At 42.8% G+C, this 14,770-nt stretch overlaps 1 protein-coding gene across 3 annotated transcripts in view; it reads left to right on the plus strand.

Moving 5' to 3' along the window:
* Window positions 1-14,770, plus strand: part of CYB5R4 (cytochrome b5 reductase 4) — a 544,645-nt gene that overhangs the window by 271,689 nt on the left and 258,186 nt on the right. For all 3 annotated transcript variants that reach the window (XM_073675649.1, XM_073675652.1, XM_073675651.1), the window contains exon 7: window positions 9,764-9,857. In XM_073675649.1, coding sequence (XP_073531750.1) covers window positions 9,764-9,857 — 94 coding nt within the window. The remainder of the gene's footprint in view (window positions 1-9,763; window positions 9,858-14,770) is intronic.

A 14,770-nucleotide genomic window follows, 5' to 3' on the forward strand; every position in this document is an offset into this window, starting at 1 on the left:
CAGGGTCCAGAAACGGTGTCTGCGGGTGACACCACTGCCTGTACCGCTATTGTGTGTGCACGCCAATCCCCTGTCCATGGCGCAGACGAAGATGCCTCCCGCCCTGCACCTGTCGTTTCACACTCGCAACCACCACCATCAGCAACCACGTGCTTGTCCCAGCGCAGCGTTCAGTTGTCCCTACCCCAGTCCTTTGACCACAAGCGCAAATACGCAGCTAACCAACCACAGGCCACAGCACGAAACGGACACATTTCTAGAATGCTTGCGTTTGAAATGTTGCCTTGTAGGCTTGTCGAGACGGAATCTTTCCGCAACCTCATGGCGGCGGCCGTCCCTTGGTCCCCAGCCGCCACTATTTCTCCCGGTGTGCCGTTCCCACATTACACAAGCACATGTCCCAGAACATAAGCCGTGCCCTCAACAACACAGTTACTGAGAAGGTCCACCTAACCTCGGACACATGGACAAGTGCTTGTGGCCAGGGACAGTACATCTTGTTGATGGCACACTGGGTTAATATAGTGGAAGCCGGAGCCTAGTCGGACCCTGGGACGAAATACATTCTCTCAACGCCGAGGATTGCGGGCCTTGGGTCAGTTAGGGTTGCTCCTACATTCTACAGCTTCTGCACCTCCTCCTCTTCAGCTTCCATCTCGAAAATGACCACATCAGTCGGAAGCTGGAAGCTCTGCCTCAGCCAAGCGGCAACAGACTGAGCTGAAGCTAATATGCTTAGGGAACAAACCGCACGCTGCGGAGTTGTTGACAGCTGTAACAGAGCAGGCAGAGCTGTGGCTGTTACCGCTAAACCTACAGCCAGGCATGGTCATGTGTGACAATGGCCGGAACCTGATGGCTGCTCTGAAGCTTGGCAAACTCGCACACGTACCATGCCTGGCCCATGTGCTCAACCTAGTGGAGCAGCGGGTTCTCAAAACCTACCCGGATCTGCCTGAGCTGCTTGTCAAAGTTCTCCTTGTGTCTGCCCATTTCAGAAATTCAGCTACAGTTCCCGCCGCCCTCGCCATGCTTCAGCAGCTTTTGCAGCTTCCAGCTCACCAACTGTTGTGCGATGTCACGTGTTGGAACTCAACCTTGCATATGTTGGGAAGGATTTATGAGCAGCAGAGGGCGATTGTTGAGTACAGCTTCAACATGCCCATCAGTATTCAGATTAGCCTCCGGACCTTAATGCTGATAAATGGGCATACATTTCTGACATTTGTGCCATCCTCCAAAACTTTGAGGACTCCACCAAGATGATGAGCTGCGATGATGCCATCATTAGCTTCACCATCCTGCTTCTATGTCTTCTAAAACGCTCGCTGCTCACAATTAAAGAGAAGGCATTGGAGGCAGAGCATGGTGAGATGGAGCAAAGAACTATACAGGGTAATGCTACACAGCCCAGCCTCCTCTCATCTCAACGCCGATTGGGTGATAATGAGGAGGAACAGGAGCTGATTTCCTGCGCTACAGACTGTACAACCCACAAAAAATTCATACCGACTGTTCAGCGTGGATGGCCTGAGAAGTGGGAGAATGAGGAGGAGGACCAGGAGGAGGATGAGGGGGAGAGCATGGACAGTCGTCCTCTTAGTCAGGACAGGGAAGTCTTGGCTGTTGGCAGTCTGGCACACATGCCTGACTTTATTTTCCGCTGCCTTTCCCGTGACCCTCGCGTTGTACGCATTTTGGACAACAGTAACGACTGGTTGGTCACACTTCTAGACCCACACTACAAGGAGAACTTTCTGTCTCTCCTTTCCATGGCGGAGAGGTCTAATAAAATGTTGCAGCACCAGAAGGCCCTTGTTGAGGATTTATTAAAAAAAATTCCTATCTGAAAACGCTGGCGGCAGATGTCACAGTTCCTTGGACAACCAATGAGTACAGGTGAGGGAACACTGTCAAAGGTGTGGGACAGTTTTCTCAGACCCTCCCAGGGCACAGGCCCTGAGGCGCGGGGTACTCTCACAAGGAGTGCAAAGTTTGGGAAGTTGCTGAAGGAGTACCTTGCTAACTGTAGCAACATCCTCCGTGATTCTGCTGTGCCTTATAATTATTGGGTATCCAAGCTGGATACGTTGAAAGAACTGGCTCTCTATGCCTTGGAGGTCCTGGCCTGCCCTGCCGCCAGCGTTTTATCTGAGCGGGTTTTTAGTGCCGCTGGTGGAATTATAACTGATAAGCGCATCCGCCTGTCAACTGAAAATGCTGACAGGCTGACTCTTATCAAAATGAACAAGGGCTAGATTGGTCCAGACTTCTCAACACCACTGGATGATAGCAGCGGAACATAAAGTAAAATCCAGTGTTTTTTTTGGGGAGTTCTATTTCCATGCACCTTTTCACCAGGGTGAACATGATGCAACACCCACATCATTTTTTTAAGGGTATTTATGATGCCCGTAGGAAATTTTTAGAGGCCTACCTCTCTAACATTCTGTATGTTATACAGTATGTTCATATATACCCCCCAGGGGTAAATGTTTTTCAGCCCATACCAATATAAGAGACCCACTCCTTAACAATGGTAACAATTTTTTTAACGATGCCCTCCTCTACGTCTCTTCAAAGGGGTATTGGAGTGCGTTCAATTTTTTGGCAGCCCTTGCAGTCACTGCATACGCAATAACAGTATAGGAGACCCACTCCTTAATAATGGGAACAACAAAGCATAGCCAGCTGATGGCCCTCTAACAATAGTGAGGGATGACTGCCGGCCCTCTAACAATAGTAAGGGCCGCCTGATGGCCTTGTAAAAATAGGCTTTGTGACTTTCACAGTCCCTCCTTCATAAATGAAACAGGATATGTCTGATAATGTCTCACACACCACATGACCACATAAGGTAGTAAAATGTTAAAATGACATTTACCGGTGAATGTATTTTTCACCATTGACAGCAATGCAAAAGTGCAAAAAATGCATCAAAAACGCTATGTGTGGAGGAGCATTTTTGTTTTTGGTTATTTATTTTGCCTTATATACAAGTCATTACCCTGGAAAGAATGTTCCTTAGCATTTTTTTCCCAGGAAAATCCATTTTGGCTTCGTTTTTGAATGTTTTATTGTGAGTCTGTTAAGGTGGCATAACACTCTGACAACATTGCTCACAGCAGTGACCTGGGAGTCAGAGATGCTTCCAGGGGTCTTCACCATGCTGTTCCCATATCATTTGAGTACTGTTTCCATTGATTTAGCCAATTTTTAGGCCCCCTCTGCAGACCTCTGGGGTGGGCCGCCGGAAAAATGCTTGAGTTTCCCATTGACTTACATTAGGCTTGTTGCTTGGGTCAAGCACCCCAGCATTACTATTTGCTCGACCCAAGCAACGAGCACCCGAGCATTTTAGTGCTCGCTTATCACTAGTCTTTATTAAGGGAAAAAGAAATCCAAACCTACCGTTCCCTGTGTGAAAAAGTGATTGCCCCCTAAACCTAATAACTGGTTGGACCACCCTTAGCAGCAACAACTGCAATCAAGCGATTGCAATAACTGGTAATGAGTCTTTTACAGCTCTCTGGAGGAATTTTGGCCCACTCATCTTTGCAAAATTATTGTAATTCAGCCACATTGGAGGGTTTTTCGAGCATGAACCACTTTTTCACACAGGCCCATGTAGGCTTGGATATCTTTTTCCCTTAATAATAAAGACCTTCATTTAAAAACTGCATTTTGTGTTTACTTGTGTTATCTTTGTCAAATATTTAAATTTGTTTTGTGATATGGGTAATGAGAAGGGGTTGTCCTAGTAGTGGACAACCCCTTTAATTAATTTTATATTTTGATAGGTCAGACTTTTAACCCTTTTATGACGTTAGACATATCCATACGCTCAGGTTGCCTACTTCACTTTGTCAGGCAGGTCCTATTTAAGTGATTTCTTGATTGAGAACAGGTGTGGCAGTAATCAGGCCTGTGTGTAGCTAGGGAAATTGAACTCCGCTTCCCAAAGATGTGATAAATCACAGTTAATTTACGTTTTAAAGGGGGGGGGGGCATTCACTTTTCACACAGGGCCATGTAGGTTTGGATTTCTTTTTCCCTTATTAATAAAGACCTTCATTTGAAAACTGCATTTTGTGTTTACTTGTGTTACCTTTGTCTAATACTTAAATTTGTTTTGTGATCTGAAACATTTAAGTGTGACAATGCAGAAGAAAAAGAAATCAGGAAGGGGGCAAACACTTTCCTGGGACTCACTTAAGGTTATAACGTCATGTGAGCCCAGAGCCCAATCAGCATTAGCATCACTGTTCCCTCCTTTTAGATGTAAAAGTAATCAAGAGGAAGTGAGCAGCCAGCCACAGTGCTGATTGGGTGATGGAACGGCCCCAGCACCGGAGGTGAGTATAAGTGTTTTTATTTTAACAGGAGCAAATATGTGTAATGAGAAGGGGTTGTCCTAATAGTGGACAACCCCTTTAATTAATTTTATATTTTGATAGGCCAGACTTTTCACCCCTTTACAACGTTAGACGTATCCATACGTCCAGGTCGCCTGTGTATGGATACATCATGGTGATTTTGCGTGCACAGAGGCTGATTCTATCAGCTATCAGCTGATTCTCACAGCTGACACCTGCCATTCACCGCTTCCAACATTTTAACCTCCTAAATGCTGTGCTCGATGAAAAAAAACAATAAAAGTACACATATTTGGTATCATCGCATCTGGAACGACCCGACCTATAAAACTTTTCCACTAGTTAACCCCTTTAGTGAACACTAGTTAACCCCTTTAGTGAACACCGTAAAAAGAAAAAAAAAACAAGGCAAAAAACAATGCTTTATCATCATACTGCCGAACAAAAGGCGTAATAAAAGGTGATCCAAAAGACGAATGTAATTAAAAATGGTATTGCTGAAAACATCATCTTGTCCCGCAAAAAAGAAGCTGCCTTACAGCTCCATTAGCTGAAAAATAAAAAACTTCTAGCGCTCAGAATAAAGCGATGCAAAAATAATTATTTTTTCTACAAAATAGTTTTTATTGTGTAAAAGCGCCAAAATATAAAAAAAAATATATAAATGTGGTATCGCTGTAATCACACTGACCCGAAGAATAAAGCTACTTTGTCAATTTTACCATAGGTGGAATGGCAAAAAAAACAACAATTCCTGAATTGTTGGTTTTTGTTCATTTTGCCCCTCAAAAAATCAGAATAGAAAGCGATCAGAAAATGTCATGTGCCTGAAAATGGTACCAATAAAAACGTCAACTCGCCCCTCAAAAAACAAGCCGTTACTTGGCACTGTCGGCAGAAATATGGAAAAATTATATCTCTCAAAATATAGTGATGTAAAAACTAGTATTTTGCAACAAAAAAACAAAAGCGTCTTTTAGTGTGTGACAGCAGCCAAACATAAAAACCCGAAATGAAATTGGTATCGCTGTAATCGCACCGACCCGAAGAATAAAGCTGTCTAATCACTTATACCGCACGAGGAATGGCGTAAAAAAATAAATGAAACCAATTCTTCACCTCCTGTTGATTTTTTTCATTCTGCCTCCCAAAGATCGCAGTAACACTCGGTTCACATTTCTCCTGCGCTCTACGCTGAGCACTTAAAACATGGTTTCTGTGTAAATCTCTGAAATATGTGGTTCAGACGGAACCCTTGGTGGAAGATTCCCTATAATGAGGCAGATGGAGGCACTGTGGACTCTGTCTGGCCTGTGATCCCTCGGTGTCCATCTTTTTATTAAGCGTGCATAAAAGAGCTGTAGGCCACAGTTTTGTGCCCCTCTGAAAAAAAGGACACTGCTAAACAGAGGCCAAACGGAGCCCAGAGTAACTCTGCTGCCTCATTATAGTGAATGGATCCCTCGGGGGTTTCATTTGAATTACGTTACTCAGAGATTTAAATGGAAACCCCGATATCCATGCTCAGCGTAGAGCACAGGATAAATGGGAACATTTTACATAACATTTTGGATCACAATAAAAGCTTCGACTCATTCCACAAAAAAAGCGAGTTCCCACTCATGTCCATCATCTGTTAACGGAAATAGAGGGGGCTTCCACGTTACAGGTAGCACAAAGACTCTAGAAAAGCGAAACTGCCTTTGCCCTCCAAAAGAAATTCAGCAAATTCTGTGCTCCCAAATCCAAATGCCCCCCTCCCTTCTGGGGCCCACAGTGTGCCTAATCCGCAGTTAGCATCCACATGTTTGGCATTTCTGTAGCGATGAAGCCCGCCTACTTTATGGGTGCATAAGCATGAGCTGGGCATAACTTACTGGTCACTACAACATGCTGGTCACTACAATGGCAGTTCGCAATTTTCACTCCGCAATATCCACTGCTGCTTGATTCTGGAAAACACCCATGTAGTTAAAATCCTCACCACACCTGTAGATAAATTCCCAAAGGGGTATAATTTCCAAAGTGCCCAGGAAGCAAATAGCGCTCTTCCCTCAGGAGTCTCACTGTGTGGCTAAATAGTACTGTACAGCCATATATGGGTTATTTCTACATTCAGCAGAAATTGTGTGACAAATTTTGGTGCCATTTTTACCCATTTCCCAGTGTGAAAAGGTAAAATCTAGGGCTGAAACAAAACAAAATGTAATTTGTTGCTCACTGCATGTCTAGATGAATTCATTGAGAGGTGTAGTTTGTAAAATGGTGTCTCTTATGGGTGGTTCTGCTGTTCTGCACCTTAGGGGCTCTGCCAATGGCACCGTCAAACCAGTCCAGCAAAATATGAACTCCAATATAGCGCTCCTTCCCTTCTGAACTTTGCCCTGTTCCTCAAGAGTAGTTTTCGACCACATATGGGTTATAGGCATACTCAAGAGAAATCGCACAACAAATTTTGCTGTCCATTTTCTCCTGCTATCTTTGTGAAAATAAAAAAATTGGGGGCTTAAACAACATTTTTATTAGAAAAGTATAATTTTTTTCATTTTCTCAGATCCACGTTGTAAAATTCAGTGAAGCACCTGTAGCTTCAAGGTGTTCACCACACACCTAGTTAAATTACTTGAGGCATCTTGTTTCCAAAATGGGTTCACTTGTGGGGGGTTTCTACTGTTTAATCACATCAGAGGCTCTTCAAACGCGACATGACACCCGCAGACCATTCCATCAAACTCTGCGTTCCAAACCGTCACTCCTTTCCTGAGCTCTGCTGTGCACCCAATCAGTTGTTTACCCCCACATATGGGGTATCTGCGTACTCAGGACAAATTGCACAGCAAATTTTGGGTTCCATTTTCTCCTGTTACTCTTCTTTTGTTACTCTTCTTTTGTTACTCTTCTTTTGTTACTCTTCTTTTGTTACTCTTCTTTTGTTACTCTTCTTTTGTTACTCTTCTTTTGTTACTCTTCTTTTGTTACTCTTCTTTTGTTACTCTTCTTTTGTTACTCTTCTTTTGTTACTCTTCTTTTGTTACTCTTCTTTTGTTACTCTTCTTCTGTTACTACTCTTCTGTTACTACTCTTCTTTCACTCTTCTTCTGTTACTACTCTTCTGTTACTTTTCTTCCATTACTCTTCTTCTATTACTCTTCTTCTTTTAGCCTTCTTCTGTTAGCCTTAGGCACATCAGGGGCTCCCCAAACACAACATGGCGTCCACTAATTATTCCAGCAAATTTTGCATTGAAAAAGTCAAATTGTGCTCTTTCCTGTCCAAGCCCTGTTGTTCGCCCAAACAGTAGTTTTCCTCTACATATGGGATATCGGCGTACTCAGGAGAAATTGCACAACAAATTGTACTGTGCTATTTCTTTTGTTACCCTTATAAAAATGCAAAATTTGGGTCTAAAGTAACATTTTTTTTGGAAATATGTGAATTTTTTTTTTCATTTTTTTCACGGCTCAATGTTATAAACTTCTGTGAAGCACATGTGTGGTGAGCACCTTGAACCCCCAACTAGATAAGTTCCCTGAGGGGTCTAGTTTCCAAAATGTGTCATTAGTGGAGGGTTTCCACTGTTTAGGCACATCAGGGGCTCTCCAAATGCGACATGGCGTCCGCTGATTAATGCAGCAAATTTTACATTCAAAAAGTCAAATGCCGCTCCTTCCCTTCTGAGCCCTGCCGTGCAGCCAAACAGTAGTTTTCCCTCACATATGGGGTATAGGCATGCTCAGGAGAATTTGCACAACAAATTTTGGGGTCTATTTTTCCTAGTACGCTTGCTAAAAAAAAAAAAAATGGGTCTAAAGTATAATTTTTGTGAAATGTTCATTTTTTATTTCCACATTCCAAAAATTAATGTGAAGCACCTGAAGGGTTAATAAACTTATTGAATGTGGTTTTGACCACCTTGAGGGTCCAGTTTTTAGAATAATGTCACTTTTGGGTATTTTCCGTCATATAGACCCCTCAAAATCACTTAAAATGTAATGTGGTCTGTAAAAAAAAAATGGTTTGAATGAAAAATGAGAAATCACTGGCCAATTTATGACCCTTATAACTTCCTAACAAAAAAAAAATGTTTCAAAAATTGTGCTGATGTAAAGTGGACATGTGGGAAATGTTATTTATTAACTATTCTGTATGACATAACTCTCTGATTTAAGGGCACAAAAATTAAAAGTTTAAAACTTGCAAAATGTTCGGCAATAGTTCAGTTTTTTTCACAAATAAACTCCAAAAATATCGAACAAATTTTACCACGATCACGAAGTACAATATGTCATGAAAAAACAGTCTCAGAATCAGTGGGATCCGTTGAAGCATTCCAGAATTACTACCTCATAAAGTGACAGTGGTCAGAATTGTGAAAATTGGCCTGGTCATTAAGGTGCATACAGCCTTGGGGGATAAAGTAGAGAAAAAAGGAGTGAAGAACAAATGTTTATTTTTTTTACATTTCTTTGTTATCAATGGGGGAAAAGTGTGGTGATTTGAACCTTTTTTTAGCCATTTTTAAAAACCAAAAAACATTTTTTACTTTATTGTTAGGTCCCCTCAGGAAACTTTTCCGATTGCTTATACAAATCCTGGCAAAAATTATGGAATCACCGGGCTCGAAGGATGTTCATTCAGTTGTTTAATGTTGTTGAAAAAAAAGCAGATCACAGAAATGGCACAAAACTAAAGTCATTTCAAATGGCAACTTTAGGGCTGATTCCATAATTTTTTCCTCAGAATAGAGTGATTCCACAATTTTTTCCCTCTGCTTGGTCTGAAAAAAAAATTACCCTTACTGAGTACCACATTTTTAATCTTGATTTCTTTTAGTGTTTCTTAAAGCCCTAATGTTGCCATTTGAAATGACTTTAGTTTTGTGCCATGTCTGTGATCTGCTTTTTTTCAACAACATTAAACAGCTGAATGAACATCCTCCGAGCCCAGTGATTCCATAATTTTTGCCAGGGGTTGTACCATGCACATTGGTTTTCTGTCTATTCCCTTCCCTGCTCTTTACTTCTCCTATCCCTCCCCTCTCCATTAGGGATGATGGGCTGGGTCACATAATGCCTACAGTTTGTCTCCTCTAAGCAAGACAGACTTGAGCTGTTTTTTCACAGTGGATAGTGAGTTCAGATTCAGGGGGGAGATGAAAAAGTGTCCAATAAGTGGGGAATAAAGCTGATTTCTCTGATAAGATACATTACACAATTTCTCATCTTCACCTGTACTTGTGATTTATGCAAAGTTTGTTGAAAGGACAGTTCCATTTTAACAGATTTTTGTTAGATCTTTAGAGCCTTACAAGGTGATATTTTGATATTTGTAAGTGCTGAAATGTACTGAATAACATGTTCCTTTTCTATTCACCTTTTGTATAACAGAATATGAGTTCGGAGATGGTTGTAGTTGATTACCAAGAGAACATCCTCAGAGGAGAGGTAACTCTGGAAGATTACTCCTACCTTCTGCTCATTGGTATGTTTCTATATTACCTTGTCTTACTAGAAATCTTTGCTAGCTGTGTTCATCTTTAACTGTTTGAAGCCGGCACCCCTGATGTACAGTATATTTTGGTTACACTGCAGTGAACCGAAAGCAATCAGGGATGACTGGTGCATATTTTAGGAACATGTATACTGAATTGTATTCATAGGTGGATTATAATGAAGGCAATCTGAGCTACTGCCCGGGGCCTGAGGCTCTGGGGGGCCCCATGATCCAAAAAGTGATTGCCCCCATTATAATCCGTATGGGGGCCGCTGTGGCTGCAGTTAGTTTAAATGAAGTATGTCCCGCCCTGCTGTATTATGTCTGGCAGAAAATAGCCAGCATACAGAGAGTGGGCGTGTCTACCTAAGTCCCTAAGGCACACCTACCTTCTCTGCTGGAGAGGAGCTTCTAATGGTGCCGCAGCCGTCCCGTGCGCCTGAATGGTCTGTGGGAGAAGCTGCTCCTGCCTGCCTGGAACATCACTAGCTGCTGCCTGGGTCATTAGGTGGGTACTGGATCTGCCACTACTTGTTTAAATTTACTTTTGTGGCAGACTAGCAGTAGCAATCAGCAGCACTCTGTATATACAGGCAGGGGGCCATTTGCAATTATTAAAACTTGTGGATAAAATGTGGGGGATGGGAGTGTTATTGAAACTACATGGAGCAATTGCCCCTGCACACTGTGCTGTCCACCCTGGAAATTTAGCTGCTTTGTGTGTGTGTGTGTGTGTGTGTGTGTGTGTGTGTGTGTGTGTGTGTGTGTGTACATACATCTTTTCTGCAGCCTCAGAGTGACTGCAGGCTTCGCTAGTTATTCTGGAGCACCCCTTTAATTTGATATGGGGACTAGAGGAATGTCTGCAGGCAGACCAGTATAGATTAGATGTATTTCACTGTGATCTTTTCTTGTGCAACATAAATACATTATGCAAGTAACATTTCCAAGGTGGAGGGGTATTTGACTCATGTAGTTTCAATCACACTTCCATCCACAACAACATATCGCCACTGCAAATTCGACTTCTGTGTATTTATACCACTGTAACTATTTCATGCTCTGCAGTCTCACATAGTGACTGCAAACTTATCTTAAGAAATAAGACAAACCCTTTAAAGGGAATCTGTCACCCCCTGGGACCTATCAGACCGCTAATATGGGCATACAGGTTATAGAAATGTGAATCTATACCTACCTGTATGGCCCATATTAGTGGTCTGATTGCTGTGAAATACCTTTTTATTAAATTATTTCTGCCAAGCTTGGCATCCCCCGGATGCCAAGAAATGCCCGCCTACTAGCCCTATTTCCATAGTCACCCCACCTCCCCTGCACACGGCCCTGTGACGTGCAGTTCCCGGCCGCATCCCGCGCCTGCACTGTTTCCTCTGTATGGACGGTGTTTTGAAGCAGGGAACTTTGGCGCAGGCGCTGGGAAGGCAGAGTGACACACCTGCGCACAAGTTTCCTGCTGCACAACACTACACAGACGGCAGGGAGAAGAGCGCTGTCCATACAGAGGAAACTGCGCAGGCACGGGATCCGGCCGGGAACTGCACATCACAGGGTCCTGTGACGTGCAGGGGAGGTGGGGTGAGTATGGAAATAGGGCTAGTAGGTGGCCATTTCTTGGCTTAGCAGAAATAATTTAATAAAAAGCTATTACACAGCAATCAGACCTCTAATATAACCTCTTTCTATAACCCGTATTCCCATATTAGAGGTTTGATAGGTCCCAGGAGGGTGACAGATTCCCTTTAACAGGGAACATGATGAGTAAAAAAAAAAACGCTATTAACAACATGCAGATATGGGATTAATTTGCAGGTTAATAACGTTCTGAGCCCCGCTGCCTGGAATAAATAAACGTCATTCCTCTCTGTAGCCTCTGGCTTTCAGTCATAGAGGTGTGGCCGACGTGACTTCAGTATCCGCTCAATCTATAGTGAGTAGCGGCTGCTGCCTCATCCCCGGAACTGAGAGACAGCCGACTTAGCTTTCAGTCAGTGCAGGGATGTGGTTACAGCCGCCGCTCATTATTCATTGAGCGGATAATGACGCCGGCCGCACCTCTATGACTGAAAGGCTAGGGTCACACAAGCATACTTAACCCCTTCACGACATGCACTGTATATGTACGACGCATGCCATGTCTTTCCCTTTGGCACGGGCTCCTGCGCTGAGCCTGCACCTTCTTGGGCACATGATAGCAATAAAATGCAATAACAGGTGAACAAAACATCCAATCTACCCCAAAATTATATCAATAAAAACGTCAGCTCGGCAAAAAATAAGCCCTCACCCGGCCCCAGATCACCAAAACTGGAGACAATATGAGTCTCGGAAAATTGCGCCATTTTTTTTTACTCATTTACTTTTCACTCATTGCAGCTGGTAAAATTGCAAGGTGCTTGTAAAAACAAAATACTTGCTATAAAAAATTATCTGCGAAATTAAGAATGGAGTAATTTTGACTGTTATTGTTTACTGCTCGTTGCCCAGGTTACCGGCCACCACTCTAGTTTGGCAGCGAAGATTGAACATGCTCATCTTTTACAAGTTCTTTCCAATAGAGCTGGTATGCATTGCTCTGAAGCTGGCCAGGATCGCTGGAGTGCACGGTTAGATCTGGCCAGCTGTAGTGTCATGGCACTTATCCAAAGCTGTTTCTGCTTGCAGCTTCGGAGACTATACAAATCGGGCCAGCATCGCAATGATACCTCTAATCCAAACTGTTAATCAAGCAAGAAGGTGCAATCCTGCAGAAGAAGAGACAACCCCTTTGATTTTTCATCTAATTAGTCCTCATTGGATTTATAAACTCATTAGCCATACAGATTTTTCTTTACTGCAGACTAGTTGATCCTGTGCGACATTTGATGTACCTGCACGTCATGGTCGGGCAGCTGAGGCCTGGTGAGGGCTTAGTTTTGCGCACCGAGCTGACATTTCTATTGATACCATTTTGGGGTACATACGATGTTTTGATCGCCTGTTATTTGCATTTTATTGCTATGTTGCTGCGACCAAACAAACGTAATTCTGGCATTTCTTTTTCATTACACTGTTTACCGATCCGATTAATTCTGTTTATATTTTGATATTTCAGGTGTTTCTGAATGCAGTGATACCAAATGTGTATTTTTTTTTATTTATTGTTTAATTTTGAATGGGGCAAAAGGGGTGATTTGAACTTTTATATTTTTTTAAATATTTTTTTTTTTACTTCCTTCACTAGTCTTTTTAGAAGACTTGAAGGTGCGATCATCTGATCGCTTGTGCTACATATAGCATGGCTACTGCGCTGCTGTGTGTAGCTGAATTGATCATCTGCTATGAATGCCGGCCACGGGGCAACGCTCATAGCAGATCAGCAATGACAATCACAGGGGTCTCCAGCAGATCCCGGGTTGTAATGCCAACCTATCGGAGCCACACGATCATGCGATAGGGACGCCGATGGGCGGAGCTAGTGACGCGCATCCAGTTTGCACAAGTTAAATGCCGCTGTCAGACATTGACAGCGGCATTTAACTAGTTAACAGCCATGGGTGGATCGCAATTCCACCCACGGCTGTTAGGGGCACTTGACAGCTGATCAGACCTTTATAACGGCCTTGCATATAGACTTTTACCATTCTGTTGTGCCATGAAATTAGTTAGCAGTTAAGCCCAGGATAATTGTGGTATACATTTGTTACAACCAGGATATTTGGGACATAAAGAACAGCTGCAACTCTGAGATTTTTTGTATAAATGAGTATTTTAAATGATTTTTAAACGAGTAGAAGAAAATAGGAATTTCCAAGGCTTACACAATTGGAGCAACATAACCTCAGTTACAGGTGCATCTCACAAAATTAGAATATCATCAAAAAGTTAATTTATTTCAGCTCTGCAATACAAAAAATGAAACTCATATATTATATAGAGTCATTACAGAGTGATTTATTTCAAGTGTTTATTTCTGTTAATGTTGATGATTATGGCTTACAGCCAATGAAAACACAAAGTCATTATCTCAGTAAATTGAAATAATTAACAAAAAACACCTGCAAAGGCTTCCTAAGCTTTTAAAAAGGTCCCTTAGTCTGTTTCAGTAGGCTCTACAATCATGGGAAAGACTGCTGACTTGACAGATTTCCAGAAGGCAGTCACTGATACTAAGTAAATGCAAAGTAAATTTTGCATTTCATTTGGAAATCAAGGTCCCAGCGTCTGGAGGAAGAGTGGAGAGGCACACAATCCAAGCTGCTTGAGGTCTAGTGTGAAGTTTCCACAATCCGTGATGGTTTGGGGAGCCATGTCATCTGCTGGTGTAGGTCCACTGTGTTTTATCAAGACCAAAGTCAGCGCAGCCATCTACCAGGAAATTTTAGAGCACTTCATGCTCCCCTCTGCCGACAAACTTTTTGGAGATGGAAATTTCATTCTCCAGCAGGACTTGGCACCTGTCCACACTGCCAAAAGTACCAATACCTGGTTTACAAACAACAGTATCACTGTGCTTGATTGGCCAGCAAACTCACCTGACCTTAACCCCATAGAGAATCTATAGGGTATTGTCAAGAGGAGGATGAGAGACACCAGACCCAACAATGCAGACAAGCTGAAGGCTGCTATTGTAACGGGGCCCAGGGTGGTAGTCATGGGCGAGTGTCGCTTCTTTGACACCCCGGCCCGCTACAGGAAATAGTGTACTGTGGAGTTGCATGTGCGACGATGCTTCGAGAGCTGAGATCTCCACAATCCCTGTTAATGCGCTGGGTGCAGAACTGTCCCGTTTAACTCTCTCCGTCAAGAAGCCAAACCAGCTGTTATAAACGGTGTTCTTTTTATGCACAGTCAAACAAGTGAAAATAGAGTAACAGGTTATGCATTTTTCATTACTTGCCACA

Source organism: Phyllobates terribilis, unplaced genomic scaffold, assembly GCF_046119375.1.
Source record: "Phyllobates terribilis strain yellow unplaced genomic scaffold, ASM4611937v1 Scaffold_3__8_contigs__length_932513732, whole genome shotgun sequence".
Taxonomy (NCBI): Eukaryota; Metazoa; Chordata; class Amphibia; order Anura; family Dendrobatidae; genus Phyllobates; species Phyllobates terribilis.